The sequence below is a fragment of the Pieris napi genome, chromosome Z (genome assembly GCF_905475465.1).
Source record: "Pieris napi chromosome Z, ilPieNapi1.2, whole genome shotgun sequence".
NCBI lineage: Eukaryota > Metazoa > Arthropoda > Insecta > Lepidoptera > Pieridae > Pieris > Pieris napi.
Window position 1 is genome coordinate 1481386 of NC_062259.1, and position 25271 is coordinate 1506656.

At 35.7% G+C, this 25271-nt stretch overlaps 2 protein-coding genes across 4 annotated transcripts; one reads left to right on the forward strand and one right to left on the reverse strand.

The window, feature by feature from the left end:
- Positions 1-3270: 3270 nt before the first annotated feature.
- LOC125062173 (aldo-keto reductase AKR2E4-like) lies at positions 3271-8964 on the reverse strand. 2 transcript variants are annotated; one of them, XM_047667873.1, is made up of 7 exons: positions 8876-8964; positions 6976-7059; positions 6050-6232; positions 5780-5896; positions 4954-5121; positions 4478-4678; positions 3271-3615 (listed from the first exon to the last, which is right to left on the reverse strand). In XM_047667873.1, the coding sequence occupies exons 1-7, from the start codon at positions 8882-8884 to the stop codon at positions 3355-3357; spliced, it is 1023 nt and encodes a 340-aa protein (XP_047523829.1). In that variant the 5' UTR covers positions 8885-8964; the 3' UTR covers positions 3271-3354. The 2 variants fall into 2 exon arrangements, with proteins under 2 accessions (XP_047523829.1, XP_047523828.1); XM_047667872.1 differs by having other exon boundaries at positions 6976-7137; positions 8876-8932.
- A 5400-nt stretch (positions 8965-14364) lies between these two features.
- LOC125062780 (aldo-keto reductase AKR2E4-like) lies at positions 14365-25050 on the forward strand. 2 transcript variants are annotated; one of them, XM_047668937.1, is made up of 9 exons: positions 14365-14452; positions 19562-19657; positions 20082-20146; positions 21125-21224; positions 22170-22280; positions 22982-23152; positions 23498-23695; positions 23992-24100; positions 24744-25050. In XM_047668937.1, exons 1-9 carry the CDS (start codon positions 14435-14437, stop codon positions 24836-24838), a joined length of 963 nt encoding a protein of 320 aa, XP_047524893.1. In that variant the 5' UTR covers positions 14365-14434; the 3' UTR covers positions 24839-25050. The 2 variants fall into 2 exon arrangements, with proteins under 2 accessions (XP_047524893.1, XP_047524892.1); XM_047668936.1 differs by lacking the exon at positions 14365-14452 and adding an exon at positions 18753-18865.
- Positions 25051-25271: the final 221 nt, after the last annotated feature.

The window sequence follows — 25271 nt, forward strand, 5'->3', positions numbered from 1 at the left end:
GAATCCTGTAGGTGATTGATTAACGTGTCGTATTGAAACAGTGATGTGTTCAGACAAGAACATATCAGAATAGTTACGGTCGTGTGTTCTGAAAAGAACAGTTTCATCGTGTCGTAAGACACGGTAATTTGCCCTGACAAGGGCAGTTGTCAAACGTTTTCGTCGTGAAACAAGAATAATATGTCCTGAAAAGGACAGTTGTTAGACGTTTAGTCGTGATACGATAATTTGTCCTGAAAAGGACAGTTTTAGCGTTATCGTAAGGCTACGATACCGAAGTGTTCTGAGATGAACACGTTCGTACGCTTCGGCGGCTGCGTGCAGAAAAAGGCCAACTTTTTGACGCGCCGCATTTTTATCGCCTACTCTGGTACCTGCGCAACCAATCAACGCTCCGCATCTTGGCACCACATGTCAATATTAGTTGTAAGTGTAGGATAATTTTTAAGTATAATTGTACACAGTTTTGTAAATAAAATCATTCATTCATTCACTATTCCATCTTCACCTCTTCTCTACAAGTAATTAGGGAGTTTTATTTTAACATCGACCAAATAATTCTGAACAAGTCAACCCGAAGCAACATCCCTAAAGACATGTCAAAATTCTCAGTTTTTTTTTTCATTTCATTTTTGTCTGTATGTAAATTTTTTAAATAATTTTTTTGTGGTATACTAGATAACTTATCGTGTAAGAGAACAAGTATATTGGTTTCAAAGAATTGATGTCGTATATACAACTATACATATACCTTTGTATTACGATTTTAAATCCATCCATGCTGCCAATCGACGCGAGCGGGTGTCAAGTCGAACTTAACGTCATTTACGGGGGTTTCAGTAGTAAAACGCACTAATAGTACGGTTAAGTGGTGTTTGTTATAGTTATTTTGCATTATTAGGATCACTATAATACTGTGAAACATGAGTAACAATAGATCAAAGTTATTAGTGGATATTGCTAACTCTAAAAATACTAATAAAATAGTTTTAGTCATAGTCTGACAGTTTGAGTAATTTATGCGGCCTACCCGAACGTCTTTTCTTTGGTATTGTTCGTCGAATCGTTAAGCTCCTTAAGTTTTGAGTTGAGCTGCACGATTACTGACAAATGCGTGCACTGACTTGACAGGTCCACTCAATCTGTGTGGTTCTTTCCTCAAAAGACCATTTCAGACTGCAATCTACATGGTCTTCACATTCAGGTTATGTCTGGACTTTAAAAGAGACTGTGACCTCTGAGTTTGTTTCAGCGATTCTTCTCAGAGTAGTCAGATAGGAAACGTCGAACTGATCTAGTTTCAAAAAAAAATATGCTTGACGTGTAAAAGTGTTTGTACAAACCTACTGACAAAAAAAAAATATGGTGCGTGCACTTATGTACGCGCGTAAGAAGTTATACTTCTTTGGCTTTCTTTATTTTTTTGAAATATTAAATAATTAATAATAAATATTTAGCGTTAATAATTTAACAATATTTAATATTTAGTATATTATTCAATTATTAATTAATATTAATAATAATTATTATTTAATATTTTATTATATTATTAATTCAATTTAATAACTAGGTATGTTTCATAACCTTTTAACTAAGTAACAATAGGTCTTTGTGAAAAAGCATTGCTTTTATTTTGGAATCTACGTGATTATTCTCAGCAGTGGTCTTTTATTGCCAGGCATATGAAGCTAATAAAAAAAAGGAGAATTCTAGAAGATTAAATGTTTTTAAGGCCGGCAACGCACTCGCGAGCCCTCTGGCTTTGAGAGTGTCCATGGGCGGCGGTATCACTTAACATCAGGTGAGCCTCCTGCCCGTTTGCCCCCCGTTCTATAAAAAAAGAAAAAAAAAGTTTTTTATGCCACTTTTACCTGAAGCCGGTGTTCGATTTGATACCACCAAAGATAAAGCTACATACGTAAGGCAAAATAAAGATATCGTTAATCAACATTTAAACATTCGTTTTCAGTTACCGAAAAAGGATCAGTGTGACTTGTGTCACTCAATGAAAAACACTACCTCACCATTGGATCTAAAAAAATATCTAAAAATCTAGCCAGAGAGATGGATTACGTTGGTACAATAGAAGCTCAATCGAATCCATCAAAAGTTTGTACAGCAATGTTTGATTTTCAGAAAATTAATAACACCCCACATGGTAACATCAGTGTTCTATATTCCCCTCCAGATTATATCCAGACTGATTGTCTATTAGTCAATTCCTATGTAAGAACTGTTTGTTTGTCTAAAATATTCGTGTCGCAGTTAACTATTTGTAATAACAAATTTATTGATATGTTATCTATAACACGAAAACAACATCCCACTGATAAGGAGAATAAGGAAAACGATAACGAGAAAAAAATAAATGATTTTTTAAATCCCAAAATATTCGTTAATATTTTGTATTATAATGCTACAATATTATTTATTTTTGATCCCTTGGAAGATTAGACGGGCTTTTGCGTGACATGCTACTTGTGTGGACACGATAGCCCCGTCCCATCTCCCTTGGACCAGGACAAAACTTGCCGCAGCCGCAGAGCAGGCTCAAATATTAGAGTCTTCCTCCAACTTTGATTTTGTTCCCTTTGCAGCAGATTTAGGCTGTGAGGTTCAAACGCAAACGCGCTAATTAAAGATTTAACTTGGCGCTTGGTAGGTGACTCCAGATCTGCTTTCAACGAATAAGTATCGCAATACAGCGAGGAAATGCCAGCATTAAAGGGTCTGCCACAGGGAGCATTTTTGAGTTCAATTATTATTATGTAGGTTCAGAATCTTGTATATTTGTGTGTTGGAAATAAATTAGGATGACTAGTTGTCGTATTTAAAAAAATGGATAAAAACATATGGGATTTGACATACAGAAATCATATACAACATATATTAGCTATATATATAGCCAAGTTTAGTTATAGAAGAAAAAAAAATATAAGTATACATTTTCGTAAATCTAAGGTTTTAGTATAAACATGAACAAGAGTGGAAAATTAGTTTACCAAAGAAGTTTCACTTCTGATATGTGTACTTTGTACGCACGCACTTTTTTTTATTCTAGAAATTAAAGCGAAGCCATTTTCTAATATAATTCTATAAATCATTCTGTATGTGACATTATTTGATTATATTTTGAGAATGTTTGACCACAAATTTCTCGGAAACCAAAAGACAATATGGTCCTTTATCCATAGATAACTTTCATCATCGGTGGTAGTTTTTGAGATATCGTTATTTACGCTAGGAAACATGTATAATATAATAGGTAAATAATAGACAAATTACTTTTATTTTTAAAATCAGATTTTAAACATTTAAATCAAATTATTTATAAAAGCCCCATCTAGCGGAGCCTCAATCAATATCAAGATTGGCGCCATTTTTCCATTTAAGAAGCGATTCGGGCATGTCAATAAAGAACTCCTTTTTCTGCTTCTCGAACGGATAATTCGTGTACTCCTGCCAGAATATTGGCACATCCGATCGGTAACCGCAATCGAATTTTTCTAATGTGGCAACATCGCCGCTGTCAATCTCAAAATCAAAAATTGACGCGTTCTCCAGTATACGGGCCTTGGTCAGTGACTTTGGTATTGTCGCTATACCTCTCTGGTACTGAAATAAAATAGTTTATTAATATATATTAAGCAAGATAAAAGATCGAAGAAGGTGGATAGGTTAGCAGAAAGCGAATGGAGTAAGAAAGCCATGGACAGAGACAGTTGGAAAAAGCTAAAGGATGCCTTTACCCCTGAAGGGGTTCGGATCGACGGTACTGAAGGTAGAGACAGGATGATCAGAAAAAAAAAACAAATCTAGGCTTTATTCTACTTTTGTAATGATTGGAAATTAAACGGGCTTTTATTATTTATTATACAGAGGAAATATTTTGTTTGCCTCCAGATTACCTCCGGATTTGAAACATTCTTTCACCGTTAGAACCATCCTTGATGAACATAGGCTTTAATTACGATAGTATTTAGGTGTGAAGACCAATAAAGATTCCTAAACTGCAGAAACTATTGACAATAGAGCAGTGTTCTACAGTTTTATAGAAGACATCAATATCTACATATGTAAGTCTATTTACTGAAAGCTTTAGGCTATAGGACATCGTGTTAACCAATTAATGGGGGTGGAAGCTGGTAAAATATAAAGACATCAAAAACATTGAGAAAAATCCTCAATCAGTTTTTCTTCCGTTAAATGTGATACCAAGTTGGTTAATTCATGGTCTCGGGTCTGGGCCTCAGATTTATGTATCTGTTTCATGATTTGACTGTCTAATAGGCAAATGGGTGACCTGTGACACACGCCGTCGTTTGGGTCTAAGGCAAGCCGGTTTCCTCACGATGTTTTCTTTTGTACAAGCGAATGTTTAATGCGCATTGAAAGTCCATTGGTGCCCAGTGGTTCTTCCTCTCAGGGATGAGAGTCGTACACTGAAGCCACAAGGCCAACACTTCTATTTACTTACCAAAAATCTCAATACAAGCTGTGTGGCCGTCTTATTATACTTCCGTCCCATTTGGACTAAACATGGGTCATCCGGTTTTGGTGGTGGTGCGTCGGTGGCATATGATCGCGTCAAAGATCCGAACGAGGAGTACGATACGACCAGTATATTTTGGGCTTTGCAAAAGGACACAAGCTCTTTCTCGAGGAGGTTAATCGTTACCTGAAAAAATAAGATTATGGATCCCATTTGGATAAGTTCCTTTACTTGGGCTTGTTTACTTCATAGAACAGAAGGCAAACGGGCAGGAGTATCACCTGATGTTAAGTGATACCAAAGACACTCTCTCAATCCTTGAAGGCTCGTGATGCCTAATGAAATGGAACGCTCTTGTCTTGTCTTGATTCTGAAATACTTCAGTTGGTAGCTGGTTCCACATAGTGGTGCAAAAACTGCCCGTTTTCCCACTGTTCTATAAAAAATTACTTTTCCATTACCTGTATCTGATTAACCGCTGGTTTAACTTCACAGTTAGACAGTAAACGTTCCAACTGCGCCAAGTTGAAGTTGGACACACCGATGGACTTCACTAAACCATTTTTCATGGCATTCTCCAGGCCACGATACGTCTCAAGGTAGTCTATTTTCTCATCCACACCGTTTATCTATAATATCAAAAATTATTGGTGGTACTCTGAATCCAGAAGTCCAATTGCATCTGACTGGAGACATAGCAAGACAAATGAAAGTACTTTAAAAACTAGAAATAGGATAGATAATGGATAGCTTCAATGGAGAAATGTATGAAAAAGCTGGAAGGAGGAAGATGAGGGCGCACTAGAAAAATTATATAAGTTGGATAGCTGCAATTGAGAAAGGCATGGATAGAGAACTTTTGAAGAAACTGGAGGAGGACCCCTCGGGGGTTCTGATCAATGGTGCTGAACGAAGTTACGAACAAGTAATAACAGAGAAATATAATAAATGTTTCTATAAACTAAATGGAAAGGAAGAAGAGGATGCCCTAGAAAAGGATAGAAGATGGACAGATGCTATGGAGAAAAGCATGGATGGAGAGGTTTGGAAGAAACTGGAGGCCTTTATTATCTCGTCCGGTCAGGTCTAAAAGACAGAGGTCTTTTCGAGAAAATTTTTAATGTGGAGCACCAGCTCCAGGCTGCTCATGGCAGTCCATGACAGATGCAGTGATTTCTGTAATTAGTGCTAGCAAGTTTTGCAGTTCCTGCCAGTTTCTCTGTCTACAAATTTCTTTGAAACTTAAAGAGGTTTAATTATAATTTAGTGTGTGTTGATTTAACTCACATCCATAGATATAGGCCAATGTATAAGCACTAAGTCTATATAATCTAGACCCAATCTTCTTAAAGACGCTTCGATAGAGGCATAGGCGTCATCTGTTCTGTGATTGTGTTGCCATACCTGAAAAAAGTGTAATTCAGTAGTCTGACCTCATCACACTGGATATACACAAAACAGACACTCAATTGACACGCAGATAAGTCAATTAGACTCGCAGTTAGTGAATCGACTCCCAGCTTCATATAAATTTCTATTTCTTTTACAAATCCTTACCTTGGTAGTTACAAAAACATCTTCTCTTCGCACAACACCTTCTTCTATCTTTTTCTTTATAACATAACCGACTTCCGGTTCCATTCTATAAAAGTGCGCTGTGTCAAAATGTCGGTAACCTATGTCTATGGCGTACAACATGGCGTCGACCAGTTTAGGCGCGTCGGAGACCTTGAATTCCAACTGAAAAAAATAATTTCTTTGACAATTGTAATTTTACTCAAGATAATGGCACAATAACGAGCCCCTGTCTCCTTAATAAACATCTCTTTGTCCTTGCTTCAGACTGTCACTTGTGCTGTTTCAGCACATAAGAATCAGTGGTCCTGCGTTGCTGTGGCTTCCCAACGCGCAGAAATCCTCAGAGCAGTGAGATCGTTCTGTGAAGTGCTCACGAAACTTCTGTGCAGAAGCTCAGGGACGAAGCATAAGTTTAGAAGGAGCTAGGTTGGCTTAATTACCCAGCACTTAGATCAAATGATCGTCTAAGTGAGGAAACTGAGTACACACTACCTGCACACGGGCAGAAGACTCATCTGATGTTAAATGATACAATGGACACTCAATATATGTGTGATTGTGTAATTTAATAATTATTAACACTATCTTGACGTTTGTTTACGTGTTAAGACTAGCGGCCATCTTGTCTAGCGTTCTGGCGACTTCTTGAAGTTATGACAATTTGATTTTTAAAGCAATATTAATAATTTGTAAAAGTTTTAGTACATATCTTTAAAAATTTAAGATTGTACAATCTGAAGTATTTTGAATTGTCAAGATTTTTTACACAACATTTTTATCCCTGAGCCATTAATTAATTGTTTAATAGCGATATTAGTACTGTAATCAACACTCACGATCACTAGAAACTATATCCATAGCATATTATAATATCTTATTTATAATGGTTAATTGTTTAAAGATACCTTTTCATCAAGACCCAGCCACGTGCCGAACCCCAGAGCTGGCATTTCCTTGCCATTGTTAAGTTTAAAGTTCGGTATGGTCACCTGAAATTTTAAAACACTGGACGAAAACATTCTCATTGTTTTGTGGGCGAATCGATAGAAAATATTGTTTAGCGCCATCTGTGAGACAAAGGCAGAACTTTTTTTAAACATAGCATTAATATTTTTATTATTATTCCTAATAAGGATTTAAAATATTTATTTTATTTACTAATATTATTAGGTTATATGGGGTACAATTAGTATTATATAGTTTAAATAAATAAATTGAATTATGAAATTTTATAGAAATCCTGCAATTTCATACTATGCCCAATAGATGGCGTTTTGCACATTTAAATGTATTACAGAAAATAATTTATTAAATTTAATGTTAATACTTTTAATGTTAATTTTACATATAATATTCTTAATAACAATTTCTCATAATTAATAACATGAATAATATTTTCTTGTTTATATATTAAATAAACTAATCTATTAAATAAAATAGAAATCCTACAATTTCGTACCGTAGTACAAGTACGGGCATAACCCAATAGATGGCATTTTCATCATATTCATGCATTACTGAAATTAAATTTCTTAACAACAATAAATTAAGAATACTATTCCGTTATTAGAGGACGAATCTAAATTATTAAATTAAATATATATTTAATCTTTAATGTTTATTTCACTATAATAAATTAATCAGTGGCACTAAAACCATTTTAAATCTGGGCCTCAGATATCTGTATCCGCAGGTAGGTGATCAGCCTTCTGTACCTGACACCCGCCGTCGACTTTTTTGGTCTAATGTAAGCCGGTTTCCTCACGATTTTTTCTTTCATCTCACATATGAAGAAAGTCGATTGGTGTGAAAGGGATTGAACCTACGAATTCAGGGATGAGATACGCACGTGAATCCACTAAGCTAACACTACTCTTTTTTTATTTTATATTGATGTATTTAAAAATCTAATTTACTAAATTAAATTTAAATACCGCATATCCGTACTATGCCCAACAGATGGCGTTGTTTAATTTCCACGTTTTTAATTATTAAATTTGTCATAACCAATAAATAACTAAAACAATTTAAATAGAACCGAACAATAATTATTATAGAGTCAACTGGCGATATTTTAATATAATTGTAACTATTACCGAAATGTTTATATATGCAAACTTTTTACCAGACAAAACGGTCTTTGACATTTTATAATCTATGATTTAGTATAGACGCTTAAATACCATTTTACATTTCTCAACAAAAGATAGCTTCAAGGTCATTTCTATATTAAATTTTAATAAAAAATCTATCTTAATGGTATAGGAATAAGGTCTATTATCAAATACATACAGGCAAAGCACCCCAAATTAGTTTGTTTAACGTGTGGTCAATAATAATACAAATTCAGTTGTACTTCGATAAACGAGTGTTTTGAGATCCAAGCAGCCGAGACATATTTTGCTTTGAGATGAGAGCAAGATTTGAAACGAGGAATCGCACACTGCACTAACAATTACTTCCACCTCAGACTGTTTGTTATTGGCATTTCAATTAATGTCAATGGGGATAATTTCTTTGAGACACTAGCTTGGTACGGAAAGAATTAAACTTGTATGTCGATGTACCACTGTAGGTAATTTGTTTGTCAAACACTACTTACGATATTTATTTAAAGATAAAATTATTTTATTTAATTAGAGAAATAATTAACTATGATTATAATTTCTAAAGCTATTGCTATAGGTGTTTATTAAAAAGCAACTCTTAGTCTTTGATTAGTTAATTACTAGGGTATTTTAGCGTCCGTCGTCAGTACTAATCGTTTAGATAATTAGAATGTTTAGAAAATTAGATAAAACTAACCTTTGCCATGACGTCCACAGTTCACAAGATTACGAATTGTACTGATGTTATCGGATGCGCCGGAGTGCACGCACTGTCTCCTGTAAAAGGGGAAAAAACTTTTTTTTAAATCTACTGCATTCTTAAATCACACAGAAACTAAAGATATGTCAAATATTTTATTATAATAAAAAGTTTGGTCCCTGTGGCAGTGTACCATTAACCCTAGCATTTCCTCGCTGTATAGCTGTCACCAGTGTTGCCAACTCGGATTTTGAAAATTACGTAGGTCAGATTAAACAATTACGTAGATTTAGCAAAAATTGTATAGGAAAAGTTCGTAGATCTACGTACTTTTTTTTATGAGTGAAATGAAGAGGGTAGGGTTGGTAAAACTGAATAAAAAGAGTGTTATTTTTTTGAAATGGAAATAAAAAAAAATATATTCATTATTATTTTCTGGTAAATTAAATTTGTACATGTTTTTATTAAAAAGTTTAATATGATCTTGCGTTGGCCCAGGATTACTTTTCAGATCACTTTTTGTAAAATGTAACCCTGTGAGGGTTTCAGTAGACTGAGGTCCGTTTCTGATGTTAGTTTTCATCAAGTTTATTAAAGAAAAACGTCGTTCAACATTTGCGCTACTATGAGGTAATGTTAATAACTTTTGTGTAAATTGGGCTAGGAGGGGAAACTGCTGAGTTGCATCTCATTTTTTTTATTTTGGCAATATGACGCCAAAAGTCATCTGCTTTGAATATCTGATCCTCTTGAAATGGTAGATTTGTGTTTCTTAAAGTTCTCCATTCCCGGTCTGATTGTTTTTAACTTTTTTTTTTCGAAAGTAATAGATATTATGCCTATTCAGCCTAATGAATTTGGATATTGTGCAAAATTTTCAATTTGATTAAAAATACGTAGATTCTGTGACTGAAGTTCGTAGGTTTTCAGAAAAGGCCTAAAATACGTAGATCTACGTAAAAAGACGTAGAGTTGGCAACGCTGGCTGTCACCGTAAAATTGTAAAAACCGTTAGATTGTAATCTATCTCGCGAGATTGTAAACTGTCGAAAGATTGTGAATCTCAACGAACTGCTCACAAATTAACGTATTATTATTCGGTAGTTATATGAAATTGTTGGGAAGTAAAATTAATCTGTAATTGACCAAAGAAGTTTGAATGATAACTAAGTTAGTGTAGTACAATCTACCGAATAATAATACGTTAAATTGTAAGCAGTACGCTGAGGTTCACAATCTTTCGACAGTTTATAATCTCGCGAGATAGATTACAATCTAACGGTGTTTACAATTTTACGTTAACATAGCGATACTTTTTCGTTAAGGAAAGCACCAGCTCTGGGGTCACCGGTACTAGAAGCCAACGTAAACCTTTAATTAGCGCCTGTGCACTTGAATCCCATGGCCCAAGAGTCTCTACTCCAAACAGAACAAAATCAAAGTTGGAGGAAAGACTCTTATATTCTTTTTTGCTTGTCTGAGAGAGGTGAAACGGGTCCACACAAGTAGCATCCAGCCCGTTTCATCTTCCAAGGGATCAACGAATTCCCGTCCGCTTGCCAACGTCTCTAGCGATAATTTTTTTTATTATAAATAATATATTCTCGTTTCGAAGGCCAAGATACATTTTGCGGAGTGTTTTATTATGCAGGAAGCAGAAGAATCACCTTTTGTGAAGCACCATATTGAACTTTGACAGTTCTTAAGCGATCGTTCGAGTTTCTTATATTTTATATACAGAGTATTTTTAAATTATATTTTTAATTCAGCACTTCCTCCTCCTCTACCGAAGGCACACCATAAATATTCTACCGTTCTGTCAGATTACTGGACTGTTTCTCCTTACCTCTTTGTCATGTGACGTAATACCGTAAGGAATATCTTAGTCTACTGTTTTTACGGGTTCTACTGAAATGGGTTACATCACTTTGGTTACTATTTCCTATCAAAGGTTGTGACAGATGTGTCAAGTTCTTTGTATTATTAAATTAATAAGCAATACTAAGTCTTACCGCAGAAGACTTTAGGTGTATATTGGTCCATATCATCACGAGGACCTGATAGGCGAACCCAAACACAATACGATTTAGGATCAAGAAAGAGCATTCTTAAAAGGCAGGCAACGCACACGCGAGCCCTCTTGCATTGAGTGTCCATGGTATCACTTAACATTAGTTGATACACCTGCTTCTGTTTCCCTAATTTAGTTGCACAAGAGCATACCAATTTGGGGCTCTTTAATTAGCTGTGCACTTGAACCCTACGGCCCAAGAGTCTGTACTGGAAACAAAATTATCTCATATTTGAGCCTTTTATTATTTCCCGCCTGGACTGCGGCCGCCCCAGATTTTTCTTGTCCGTGAGAAGGGGCAAACGTAACCACACAAGTACCATCCCATACCCTCGTCCCATCCTCCAAGGGATCAACGACATCCCATCCGGCCGCTTGCCTAGTCCCTAGATGGCTGTAGGCTACAAAATGGATAGAACATTGACGGAGGCAAGAGGCACTTTCGAGCTAGAACAAAAAAAGGGTGCGTGTACTTATGTACGCGCGTTAGAAGTTATACTTCTTTGGCATTATTAAAAGTAGTTTTTGATTGCATGCAAATAATTAATTACAATTAAATAATCAAAGATTGGAAAAGGAGTCATTATAGTCAATAAAGTTCAGTTTACATTTCAAAAATTAAATAAATAAATATTTATTATTATTCTCTTACATTAAGTGTAACATAAATTCTATTATTATTCGAATGTTGTTTTTATATTATGTCCAATGCCGTGGCATCTTCCGTGGGCAACTTTATTCTGTTAATTTTGTATCACGGTGTGCGCGCATCGTAAAATTTGTATAAAAATTTTGTAAGCTCCTTGCTTACTGCGTGACTAAAAATAGCCGACCCATAAGCATCCCCTTATTGACAACCAACTAATTTTGTTGGCTCTGAGTAAAGCTTAGGTTTCCTAGAAAAGCGGTGCCGTTATCTAACGGCCGTAATGTAACGTCGGGTGACGTCAGCCATACGTTGTCTATAAATAACATCGGAGTAGGTTTTGTAGAGAACGTTGAGTGGCTCTGTAACTAGACCAGTGCAGATAGCCTTTAATATAAATAAAAAGTGAAAAAAATTACAGTAGGATGAAACCCATTAGAAAAGCAGGGGAATATGATCAAAATGAAAGGAAAAATAAATTACGGTCGATCTGAGGTCGGGAAGGGGAAGGGGGGGAGTTTTAAGGGTAAAAAACGGTTTATCTCGATTTCCGGCAAAACTACAAGTCCTATCGAAGAAAGTTAAATGGTAAAGTTGGAGGTAATAAAAAGATCTAAAACTTTTGTATTCACACATTTTTCACATAACCTCAAAATTTATGTGAAAAATTCAAAAAACCAAGTTTTTGGTTTTTTATTTTTATCTTTAACAAAAATAATTTTTTTTTAACGAAATTTGGTGAAAACTTACCTTTCTATGTCCCAAATACACTGTAATTTATTTGATTAAAAATATTTATTTGTTCACCTTATTTTGAATTAATATCGAAAAAACACCCTAATTTTCAATCGAAAATTCTGACGTCAAAATTTCAGTTTTTTTTAAAAAGTTGGTGTGCTTTCAGTTCGTTGAAATCTCTTCTTTCCTATGGTAAAAAAATATATATATATTACCATAGTAAATCTTCTCAGAAAACGCAAAAAATCGTATGCAGTAACGCCCAGACCTGTCATCCCCTTGGGTTGGGTTTCATCCTACTGTAATTTTTTTAGGTTTCAAAAATTATCGGCACTGGTCTAAACGTCAAATAGTGGTGCTGTCATTTGCATGACGGCCGTCATAGCGGTGATAAACAGTAGGTCAACGTTTTTCGCGTGTAGCGGTGCGCATCTTTAATTAATACAATGAGTGGAAACGTGACTTGCACGAGCGAAAATGATTGCTTTTTTGCATTATGGTAAAAAGTAAAGACAGCCGTTATTAACAACCATAAAATGACGGCCTTTAGTTAACGGCACCTTATGGACGATTTACATTATCTTAGTGTTTAGGAGAATGCTTTAGGATAGTACTTTAGTTGAAACATGTAAACGCTACTTGCTTTAGTAAACGCTACGCTAAAGAACTTGCCTTTCAAGTTGTACTAAAGCACTCTCCTAAACACTAAGATAACGTAAATCGGCCTTTAGCCACAGCAACGCTTGGCTATATATAATTAAAGGATAAATTTCAGTATTTAGAATGGTACCTGCACAAATTGAAAGGGACCGAATCTGACAATTAACTGATTCAATATTGATTGCGTTCACGATCTGTAAAATTGGGATTTTCGTGTATGTCCGTATAAAATATTCATAAAATATCTGCCATTTAATGACATAACCATTAAATATCATTAGTTCCAACCTTGGTAAGTGGAACGATTTACATTGTGTATTTGAATTGGACAAACCATTACTGCCGTGCAACAAATTTGTAACATTTTCCAAAAAAAAAAAAATTATTTTTATGATTGGACAATTCACACCAATTGACCTAGTCCTATGCTAAGCTGGTGAAGCTTGTGTTATGGGTACTAGGCAACGGATATACAATATACATAGGTACATATTATAGATAGATAGACATATAAATACATATTTAAACACCCAAGACCTAAGCACAACACCAAATGTTCATCACATCGATGTTTGTCTTAGCCGGGGATCGAACCCGGGACCATGGATTCACAGTCAGGGGTACTAACCACTAGACCAATGAGCCGTCATATACGCCGCCGGGAATATATTTACTATACTAATATATTTAGATATCTTCGAATGATTTTAGACATTGAAAATTTATCGTTACGCATTAATCGTTAATTCAATTGTAATTATTTTATTTACGGTTTCATTAAAGTTATCACTAATTTTATCTAAAAAAATCATTCCCGATAAAAAAGAATTTATATCGTGTAGATTATTGTTTTGCTATTAACACGGCTCGTTCTAATGTTGCTTTACGAATCTCCATATGGACAATGCGGTTGTTGATAACGGTGTGTTGCTAGAAGGAAGTAATCAATAATCATGGCTTCGCAACGTTAGGGAGTAGACGGTATCTGGCACAGGACAAGACACGGTTCAAGAGACTAACGGCCAACCTCCAGTAATGGCCTCCACCAAAAGAAGTAGAAGAAGATATAACAATACAACAAATTTAAATAAAATAATCCGGCTCGAAGGACCAAAAATAATGTAGCAAAGACAAAGAAAAGTAGACCGAGGGCCAAGAGGAATGCGGTGTAGATATGGAAACACCTGTCACATGTCACCTGTCTCTCCCAAATAAAAGTGTAAGTCTTCTCTTTAGTATGGGAGTGAGAGAGTCCGAGTGGTGTTTAGGGAATAGGTGCGGTAAGAGAGGATTTTAGGTACTATATAGGTATAACAGAGGATTGCGTGAACACAGTTTAGGTAGATTAGATTAAAAAACAGTATTCATCGCGTTTAGTTGCCGCACTCTGTGCACTTCGGCGCATCCGATAACATCAGTACAATTGGTATTCTTGTGAACTATGGACGTCATGGCAAAGGTTCGTTTTTTTTTACTTTTTTTTAAGGCAAGAGACCAGTCGGTATCAGTTTGATTCCATGGATGATGGGCCGGGTGCTGGTATGGGATGCAACCTGTTCAGACACTGGCCCCTACCCATCTACATTGAACGAAGAACAGAGCTGGTGCGGCTTGTGATGCGGCTTAAAAAGCTAAAGCCTGCAAATACAGGGGTCTAGGCTCCGAATATGATTTTGTCCCATACGGTGTCGAGACCCTTGGTCCGTGGGGTCCTAGCGCTATAAGGCTTTTTAAGGAAACATCAAAAGGTTAGTCGACATCACAGGAGACCGAAGAGCTGGCAGCTACCTCGGACAAAGAATTAGTTTAGCTATTCAAAGGGGGAACGCTGCCAGTACCTTCGGAACCTGGCCTAAAGGGACTCCTTATAATAATATATTTTAGTTATTATATTCTATGGTTAGTTTTTGTTTTTTTGTTATTAAATAATTGATTTAAATATAGAGAATCAATCAATAAATATTTAATCTAAAAGATTAGTTAACGATTAAAGCACGCCTAAAGACCCAATGACCTATTAACTTCTAATTAACGACTGTGTATTGCTTCTGTTAAAAAAAAAAAAACACTTATATATTATAATCATATTTAATTATTTCTCAAAACACTCGTATTTCGAAGTATGTACCACTGAATTTGTATTATAACGTAGACCACACGATGTGCATACAACGCCTGTACGTTTGAACCTCACGGCCTAGTCTACTCCAAAGGGAACAAATTAAAAGTTGGAGATTATTCTTATTTTCCGCCTGCTCTGCGGTTGCGCCAGCTTTTGTCCTTGTCCAAGGGAAGTTAGACGGAGCTAACGTGACCACACAAGTAGCAATCCATACCTTAGCCCATCCACTTCACATGTTATACTAGCTTGTCCCCTCGACTTCGTCTATGCATGTTTCAGTCGCACTATAATAACGTAACAATATTGTCAACATAAGAAATATGGTTACTAAGCACTGCAGAGCCCTAATCATAGGCCTATAGGTAGCTACTGCATTGTGCTTCTATAAACTATTTAAGATAAACATTTCCATCATCACATTTTTTTTTTCACGGTTTTGGCAGCACACGCCAGAATAGCTCGCAGATGGTAGATTTTTTCCGACTTGATATTTTGGACTATTCACACAATATCTTTATATATTGTAGCCTATGTGTTATTCTGATGTATAAGCTATATTGTTTCATTAAAAAATATTGGTTGTTTGTAAAGTAGGTTTACGATCGAGATGTTTACGTGATAACGTCTTATTGGTGATATAAGTTTTTGGGAAGTAAGGATTTAATGAAGATAACAATTTTTTCAATTTTTAAATCACATCTATCGTTTTATTCACACTTTTGATGATAAATTTCGGGTGTAAAATGACAAGTTTACTTATTCGACTATGATATACATTTTTCTTCATACATTCACGGAATGACTGGCAGCGCTCGAGATGAGACGGGAGATCGGTCCGTCTCTCTCTCGTTATACCTGCGATCGCGCTCGTGAGGTTTTGGTGTGACACAAGTTTCTGAACATGTCACCCGACTAAAACGATTTTAAAGACGTTATCACGTCAAAATCCATTCAGTAGTTTTTACGTGAAAGAGTAACAAACATCCATACATACTTACAAACTTTCGCTTATAATATTAGTAGGATTCAAAATAAAAATATTTACGAAAATTTTGGGATATCAAATCCATTTCCTTTTTGCGTTTTCCTTATTCCCCTTATCAGTTAGATGGGGTTTTCGTGGTATAGATATATAGATAAAAATATTGATTAGGAAACTTAAATGATTAGGAATTTCTAGGAATTTGTTATCAAAACAATAAGTAAATTTTCAAAACTAAAATGAAAATTCCAAGAATTTTAATAAATTTTCAAATATCCCCCAAACATATTATGTTCAGCCTTTATTTATTGCGCTATGCGCTATACTTTGTACAGTGAACCTGCTGTATGTATGTTCCGTCTTGTTTCAATAGTACCCCACCAACCCTAAGACAAATAATTATTTAATCTAATTAATAGGTCTATTTAGATATCCTGTCCTCTCACCAGTGCGGATCCAGATATATCGTAATTCTTACAGTTAAATAAAAACACTTTTCATATGACCATTTCGTTTTTATACAGAAATCATGAATTTTCTTTTTGAATAGACGATATAATCATTTCACAAAACTACTAAAAATTATCATATTTATTTGAAAGAGCAGTGTTGGCCTAGTGCCTTCAGCGTGCGACTCTCATTCCTGAGGTTCGAACCCCAGCTGTGCAATGGACTTTTAACGCTCGCCCTTACGAAGGAAGACATCGTGAAGAAACTGTCTTGCCCCAACACACGTGTGTCAGGCAGGCTGATCACCTACTTGCCTATTAGATGGCCAATCATAAAACAGATATAGAAATCTGAAGTCCAGAAATAAAAAGATTGTAGCGCCACTGATTTATTTACCAGCCAGCTCTCTTCTCATCCTCTGTACCAACTTCTACTGGCTTCTACTTTCTTAATCAATTCCTATAAAGCTACTTAATTAATTATTAGCTCCGCCACGCATTATGGAGAAAGGACACTCTTTTGTAAAGGTTCAAAGGAAACTCTGGTTTGAGGTCCAGCTTGAACTGACCTGATCTGGGAAACCGCTGACTCCAGATGTGTGTACCTATATCTTTTGTTGGAGATATAGATTCTATAAAACTGTAGAACACTGCTCTATTGTCAATAGTTTCCGCAGCATAAAGGAATCTTTATTAATCTTCACACCTTAACACTATCGTAATTATAACCTTCTTCAGTGATGGTTCTCATGGTGAAGTAATGTTTCTAATAGTTTTGGAGCCTATTCAAACAATCAAAGGTTTCCTCTTCATAATATTTGTGTGGACGACAATATCTAAAAAAGTTCGCCATTAAAAAAGCAAATACTTAATGTGAAGCCGGAAATTATCACGATTCTTAGAAGTTCTTCAAGGTTACATTAATTTATCAGGGTTGTCGACTAATCACATAAAAATAACCAAACTCCTAAGCGCGAGATTTTTTCAGTAAATATCCTTAAAAATAACTATTAATCTGATTACAAATCCCGTTGACCTGAAGTTAACATAAAGTGTCCACCACTACTTACCACTTGGCACTTAAGGATCTATATGGTCGCCAAACTCCAAAAAAGTACATTGTTTCTTTCTAGTTTTCGTCATCATTTCTTGAAGTAGGGGAATGGAAAAAATATATGGTGGAGTTGAGTAGTTTATGTATCCATTTTGATAGATTGATACACGATTTTAAGAACTTCGCTCAGTAGAAAAAAATCTAAACATACAAATACATATACAAACACATACATAGGCAATTTTTGACACTTTGAATTCATTTTATGACGAAAATGTATAATATTATATATTTATCGCAAGCCAAGTAATCCATTTCAGAGAAAAAATGATAAAATTACCTTGATTTAATGTTTTACATAACTAATTTTTATTACGGGCCGGGCGCCTCAGTGCTCCAGCTCTCCACTACGCACCGCAGTCCACCCCGAGACACTGACACAGCAATTCGATTTGTCTTCAATCTTCTCACCAAGTCCGTTGTGTCAAGTTAAACAGCGTAGACATGATGGAGCCTTTGATCGTGAGCGCCAGCAATCTTTTTGATTATTCTGACATCCTCTAAATTAAGATCCCGATGGAGGTCGTTATTTCTTTCTTATATGAACATGAAAATGCAAACTTTTGCCCCATTTTGGACTAAGAATTTTTAATATTAAAAAAAGTGCGTGCGTACAAAGTACACATGTCAGAAGTGAAACTTCTTTGGCAAACTAATTTTTAACTCTTGTTCATATTTATACAAATCTAAAACTTTAGATTTCCAAGACAGAGAGAGGGAAAAGGAAGATATGTTAGGAATTTAATTGTCATTAAAATATTAAAAGTGTCGGAAATTAATAGAAATAATAATTTGTTTTTATTTATTTATAAAAATTTTAATTTTAAAAATAGAACTTATATAAGGTAATTCGCCCTTCTCACTCTCTCAATCGCTCTCTCCCTTTTCTTCGACGAAAACGCTGCACATTTTCGTGACGTTCCGTAAAAATTTTACCCTCATGCGCAAAGAAGTTTCACTTCAATTATTAGGAAATTGTGAACGAAACTGTAAGTGAACTTTCAAAACGAAAATTCAAATACCAAATAAATTTTCGTAAAGCCCTCGAACAAATTGCCTGCGAAAAATTGCAAAACAAACACTGGAAACATATAAAATAGGAGTCAATGTAACAGCCCTATGTTGTTCAATTTTAGTATTAAGCTAAACTTCATACAATGAACATGCTTCCTGCCGTGTTAATTCTATTGAATTTAAATTACATTGTAAGTATTTTTAATTATTTATACACAAAAATACATAAGCTATCCTTTCAGTACTAAGCCAATACGTCGAATAAAATATACACTAAATCGCTACTGTGAACTCATAGCGAACGTAGAAATATCCCTAAGACATAATTATATAAATCTAATTAATAGGTCTATTTGGATATCCTGTCCTATCACCAGTGTGGGTCCAGATATTTCGTAATTCTTACAGTTAAATAAATCCACTTTTCATACGACCGTTTCGTTTTTATACAGAAATCATGAATTTTCACGAATTTAGACGATAAAATCATATGTATTCGAAAGAGCAGTGTTGGCCTAGTGCCATCAACGTGCGACTCTCATCCCTGAGGTTCAAACCCCAGCTGTGCAATGGACTTTTAATGCGCATTTAACACTCGCTCGTACCAAGGAAAACATCGTGAGGAAACCGGCTTGCCTTAGACCCAACACGACGGCGTCTGACAGGCCCACGCTGATCACCTACTTGCCTATTAGATGGTCAATCATGAAACAGATACAGAATCTGAGGTCCAGACTTAAAGGTTGTAGCGCCATTCGTTTATTTTTGATTGGAAAAATATAAAACCAAATTAGCATTTAATAGTTTGGAAACCAAAAACCAATCAAAAACGAGAAAAAAATCTCAAGAAAGGTGTGAAGTTTAAGAGTTCTAATGTTTCTTTACAGATATGCGACACTGATGGCGGGAAAGCGCCAAGGATACCTTTGAATGATGGAAATTTAATGCCTGCTATTGGATTGGGGACGATTGGCTTTGACGAAGTAAGTACATCTGTCTCTCATTTGAGGTCCTGTTAACAGATTAACAATAAAACTGTGATGATTGACTCCATGGAAATCTTTAGCCGAGTTTTGCGAATCCTTGCTGTTATTTGCTATTATTATATTCTTTATTCTTACATAATTATGTAAATACATTGTATATTACGCTTGGCGGAGCTATGCGACCTCACAAAGAGTCCCATCGGGAGTTGTGTGCTGCGATATTGCTGCTGTTGAGGAAGTTGCATGGATCTTGTTGGCCTTCTTAAATTCTCATGTCATGTTTATGCATGAGCAGCAATTCATGACGAATATTTTGCGACAAAATTTAATTTCGGAACTGCCATGTACATTTGGAATCTTTTTTGATGAATTTTCTTACAGACATTCACTAACACCTTTAAAAACCTTTTTTGCTTTTCAGAACGGACATGAACAAGATGAAGAAGTGGAGAAACCTGTGACTTGGGCTCTTAATGCTGGATATAGGTAAAATTTTTATGGGACATGAGGCAAACGCCTGGCAATTGCGGTCTTTTAAGTTTTAGTGGTACACTCTACTTGGTACTTCTATTAGTTTTTCATCAAACATCTCTTACTGTAACCTGATTCATTCAACCAAGCTGAACGACCACTATTTAACCCTTGACTTGTTTAAAGTGTCACGTAATATGCTTAAGTATTAAGGAATATCCATAGCACTAAACCTGCATCATGAGCACACCCTACATACCCTCACGTCATCACACAGCACAGGCGAATTGGGTTTTACTTAGTTAAATGTATTTAATATGATAATTTTAATTATTTATGTATATTTAAATAAATAAAAGGAAACACGGAAATCTTTCTCTCTTTATAACATTAATGTAGATCATGAGCGAGCGAGTTTTTGTCGGATTTAGAGAGGATGGTATCACGGTTCTTGGGTCTCGTTTAGTCACAAAGTTTAAATATTGTTGAAAAACTAGTTCGATTAATTCACCTTCTGTGGTCTGTAAATATGATTTTTGTTTAAAAGTAAATTTAAAATCACTAGATTTAATTTCCAAAAACAAAGGTTCTAGCATGCGAAGGTCGCTTTCAATAAAATCTCTGGCAGTCGAAGTCTATAAAAAAGTGCCTGGCAATCAAATCACATTGTTTGTTAAATCGAGATTTAGAGGAGTTGTTCGGACCTGCAGCTGGGTTCCATCATCAGACGTCAATAATACGAAATTACACCCGTATCACGTCGACGTCTCTTCCCCAACTGAGCATTTTTACGGCACTTTTTGCACCAGAACCAGAAATACTTCAGAACCAATTCGACTTAGGGTCCTCAAAGAGCGTACCATTAAGAATTGGTTCTTAACCAGCAACGCACAAGTGAGCCCTGAGCCCTCTGCCTTTGAGTGTCCATGGGCGGTATAACTTAGCATTACGTGAGCCTCCTGCTCGTGCCCTAAAAAATATATTTTGTTTTAGAATGATAGACACAGCCTCCGGCTACGAAAATGAAGAAGATGTTGGTAGAGGGATCCTTAACTCTAATGTACCAAGGGAACAGGTTTTCATTGTTACTAAGGTAATATTCTATTGGTATATTTTATTTTTATTTTTTTAATTTATTTATTTAATTACAAGTAATTACAGCAGTACTTACAGCTAACATAGATATTATTTTTGTAATTTTTTTTAATTTAATTTTAATTTAATTAATAATAAACTTGACAATAAGCTTAAAGCTATGTATTATACTGAGAGATTGGTGCTTGAAAAAGGTTGTTACAAGTCACCAGTCCCTCTTGAACATAATAATAATAATCAGCAAAAAGTATTGCTAATACAAGTTTTTAAAAACGAACGAACAATAAATCAGCCTTTTATCGATTTTGAGACATGTTGCTGACAATTCCTTTGGATGAGAGTCAATCAAGCCTCTAGGTGAAGACTGTTCTGCTGCTTTTGAACTATTATATATACCCCATTATGAATATTATCCAAGTACCCACGACCAGTGGCGGATTTATCAGCAGGCTGAGTTGGCTAGAGCCTAGGGTGACAGATTTTGGATTTTGGGAACCGAATTTTTCTTTGCTACTTCAAAGAAATCAAAAGGTTTCTGCATGACGGCTTTTTACGTTCTACACATAGAACTTTCTCCTCTCACTTGTCATTATACACTCGTAGTAGCAAACTTCTATATTCTAGAATAAAACGGTTTGTGCGTAAGACAACCAGTAATTGACGTCTGCGCCCTCAGCTCACACTTTGAGTGAAGCGAAATTGCAGAAAATGTATTTCCTTTTTCTCTCTTAACCCTATCAACGCATACATGTCAGTCAAACTACAGGTTGAAAGGCTGCAAACTGGCTGGTTTGTATATAATTTTGTGCTCAAAAATTCAACGAAATTGTTTGATTGTAGAGGCAAGGGCTAACTCCAAAGCCTTGAAAATGAGTAAATCCTTCACTGCCGACGACAGAAACGCTGGAATGTAGACAAAATAAATAATTTAAATTATTTGCAGCTCGGTTTGAGTGAACAAAGAGATGTTCTGCAATCCTTACGAGGTTCCCTGAAACGTCTGAACACTTCGTATGTCGATTTGTATCTGATAAGCAATCCAATTGCGTTGAAGGTATGTACATTTTTTATTAAATTTTTTGTATCGTATGATGATGTGGTCACATCATAAAACGCGCTATCAAAGAATTTTCCGTTGACCACATATACGTCTCGACATTTGGGGCATTGGTTAGACGAGGCACCTACATTAATGTTGTAGGAAGAGCAGCACCTTCCTTCTTCCCCATGTCGCTACAATCTTGACATTTGGGACAGTCAGCCCATCAGGCAGAGCTAAGCTCCCCGAAACAGTTTGAGCTGGGCTGTCAGACCATCAGGCCAACAGGCCAGATTCCATTCAAAAAATAGCACAGTTAGACTGGATGAGGAGCAAGCTCAGCACCTTCCTTCCTCTGTCATCGTTCTAGAAGTATATTTATTGAAAAACACTGTCTTTTTTTCATATAGAACATCGGAAAAACTGGTTTACCTGATGTTAAGTGACACCACCACCGATGGACATTCAAAACAGAGCAAACTTTTAAAACACATTCATAAAGATGTTGCTGTATTTAAATTGGAAAATTTCTCCATTTTGCGAGATATTCTGGCACGCACTGCGAATACTATAAGAGTTACACGAACATAATGCATCGTGGAAATGTTCTTAAATATTTTCACAAAAACGTCTTGGACAGCATATATCTATCTATTATATGAGAGACAATATCGCTCAAGAAAGTGAAGTGCAATCTAAAACCGTTTTTGTTTCAGCCCGACGACAATAGCTTTGATATCATAGACTATTTAGACACTTGGAAGGGCATGGAGGAGGCGAAACGCCTCGGCCTCGCCAAGTCCATAGGTGTTTCTAACTTCAACATAAGTCAGATGGAGCGTCTATTATCGAATTGTGAGATACGACCAGCTGTTCTGCAGGTTGAGGTATGTAAATAAAAAACACGATATATTTCCTTAACTGTTGCAATATTGGTTGCAAATTCAAAGCGTTTAATATTACCGATATAAACAATAATAATATATACGAATGAAGGTCAGAGCTATTTTTGGAAACCAGTAGCCATAACATTGCTCTATTGTCAATAGTCTCCAGTTAAGATCTTACAGCTTCAAATTGACGTTACTCAGTGACAGCTGATATTAATGTCTATATGGCTCCACAGATAAGTAAAAATTCCTGTACCAAAAACAATAGACTTTTAAGTTTGACAAGAACAATATCTGAATTACGATTCTCCTTAACCCTTAAATACCGTGTAAAAATTTCAGGTGCACCTAAATTTGGCCCAAAACGAACTCCATGAATTTACAAAACGAGAAAATATCGCTTTAATGGGCTTCCTGCCATTTGGGCCTCTATACGACAAGACTGGTGTACCGCCTCCTCCCAGGATTGATGACGTAACAATGGTGGAACTGGCCAAGAAATATAAGAAGACAGTACCCCAAATTGCGCTACGGTATTTGGTATGGGAAGACATTTTTATTTAAACAATGTATGACTTTTGAACCATTCAGCTAAACTATAAAATTGTCTATGGTATTAATAGATGTGTCGTGTGTTGGCTTCAGCGTGTGACTCTCATCCCTGAGGTCGTAGGTTTGATCCCCGGCTGTGCACCAATGTGCGCATTTAACATTGTGGCGGCAAGCGTGTCAGGCACAGGAGGCTGTTTCTTGCTTATTGGATTGACAAATGATCATGAAACAGATAAAGAAATATGAGGCCCTATTATTTCAATGATAATGAAATATCGTTACAGGTACAACGAGGTATTTCTCCCATTCCACACTCAATGGGTAAAGAGAAAAACGAAGAAAATATCGACATATTTGATTTTGAACTGACCGAACCGGATATGATTACTTTGAGTGAGTATTTCAAAACAAATATGTTTTTCTTATAATAATAATAAAGCCTGTAACAAATGTTGAATAAACTTTTTCCTCGATATCCTAACTTCCTTCACCATTGATCGGAACCCCTTCACGGGCAAAGGCCACCTCCATCTTTTTCCAAATATCTCTGTCTATAGCTTTCTCTCTCCGTTCGCTGCTTCCTGCCAACGCTTCTACATCTTCTATCCACCTTCTTAGGTGCGCCCTCCTCTCCTTCTTCCTCTTGGTCCTTTCCATACTGTTGTCTTTAAAGTCCAGTTTTAGGACATAATGTAGGTAAGGTAGGTAGGTAAACTTTTATTTTTCGTCTTAATTTTCGCTTTTTCCTCTATGTACTCTTCTTATATTAATATCATATCGGTCAATTATGCCTCCACCTGCTGTCATTTTAAACCACTTTCGTGTATTGAGCTTACGATCTACGCATGCGCTGTCGGCTGTCGCCCAGCAGTGACGTGCGCACTGAGCTCCGCGATTACTAAATAATATTTTTTTCTTTTTTAAATACATTTGTAAAAACTAGAAAATAATTAATGCTTTTCGAAAAGCATCCTTTTGCATATACTTAATATGTGTGCCTATATTTTGTTAACAGAAACAATTGTATTTTTTTCAGGTCAATTCAATAAAAACTATCGCGTTGTTTTGCCTAGTTTTTGGCAGGACCATCCTTATTATCCTTTTGAAAGGAAAGAGAATCCAGATAATTAAAAACCAACCTCTAAATAAATTGAGATCTTTAACTGTAGAAGTTTAAAATTAGTTTAATTCATTGAGTATTTTTTTCATGGGATTCATTATTCCGTATTTATGTACGATATTTGAGGATCCCATTCTTAAATTTTAATTAATAAATGACTTAGAAATAACAACTGTATCGACAGGAAACATGTTGGGATTGGGTAAAATAAAGAGAAAAAATACTTGAGTTGTTTTATTTCTTCAGATATCTGTTTCATTTTCATTTGTCAATCAAATATGCAATTAGCTGATCAGCCTCCTGTGTCAGACACACGCCGTTGTGGTGGGTCTAAGGCAAGCCATTGGTGCACAGTCGGGGATCGAACCTAAGACCTCAGGGATGAGAGTCGCTCGCTTTAAATAAATATCTTCAGTAGTGTTTGACAGACCAAAGCACAGTGGT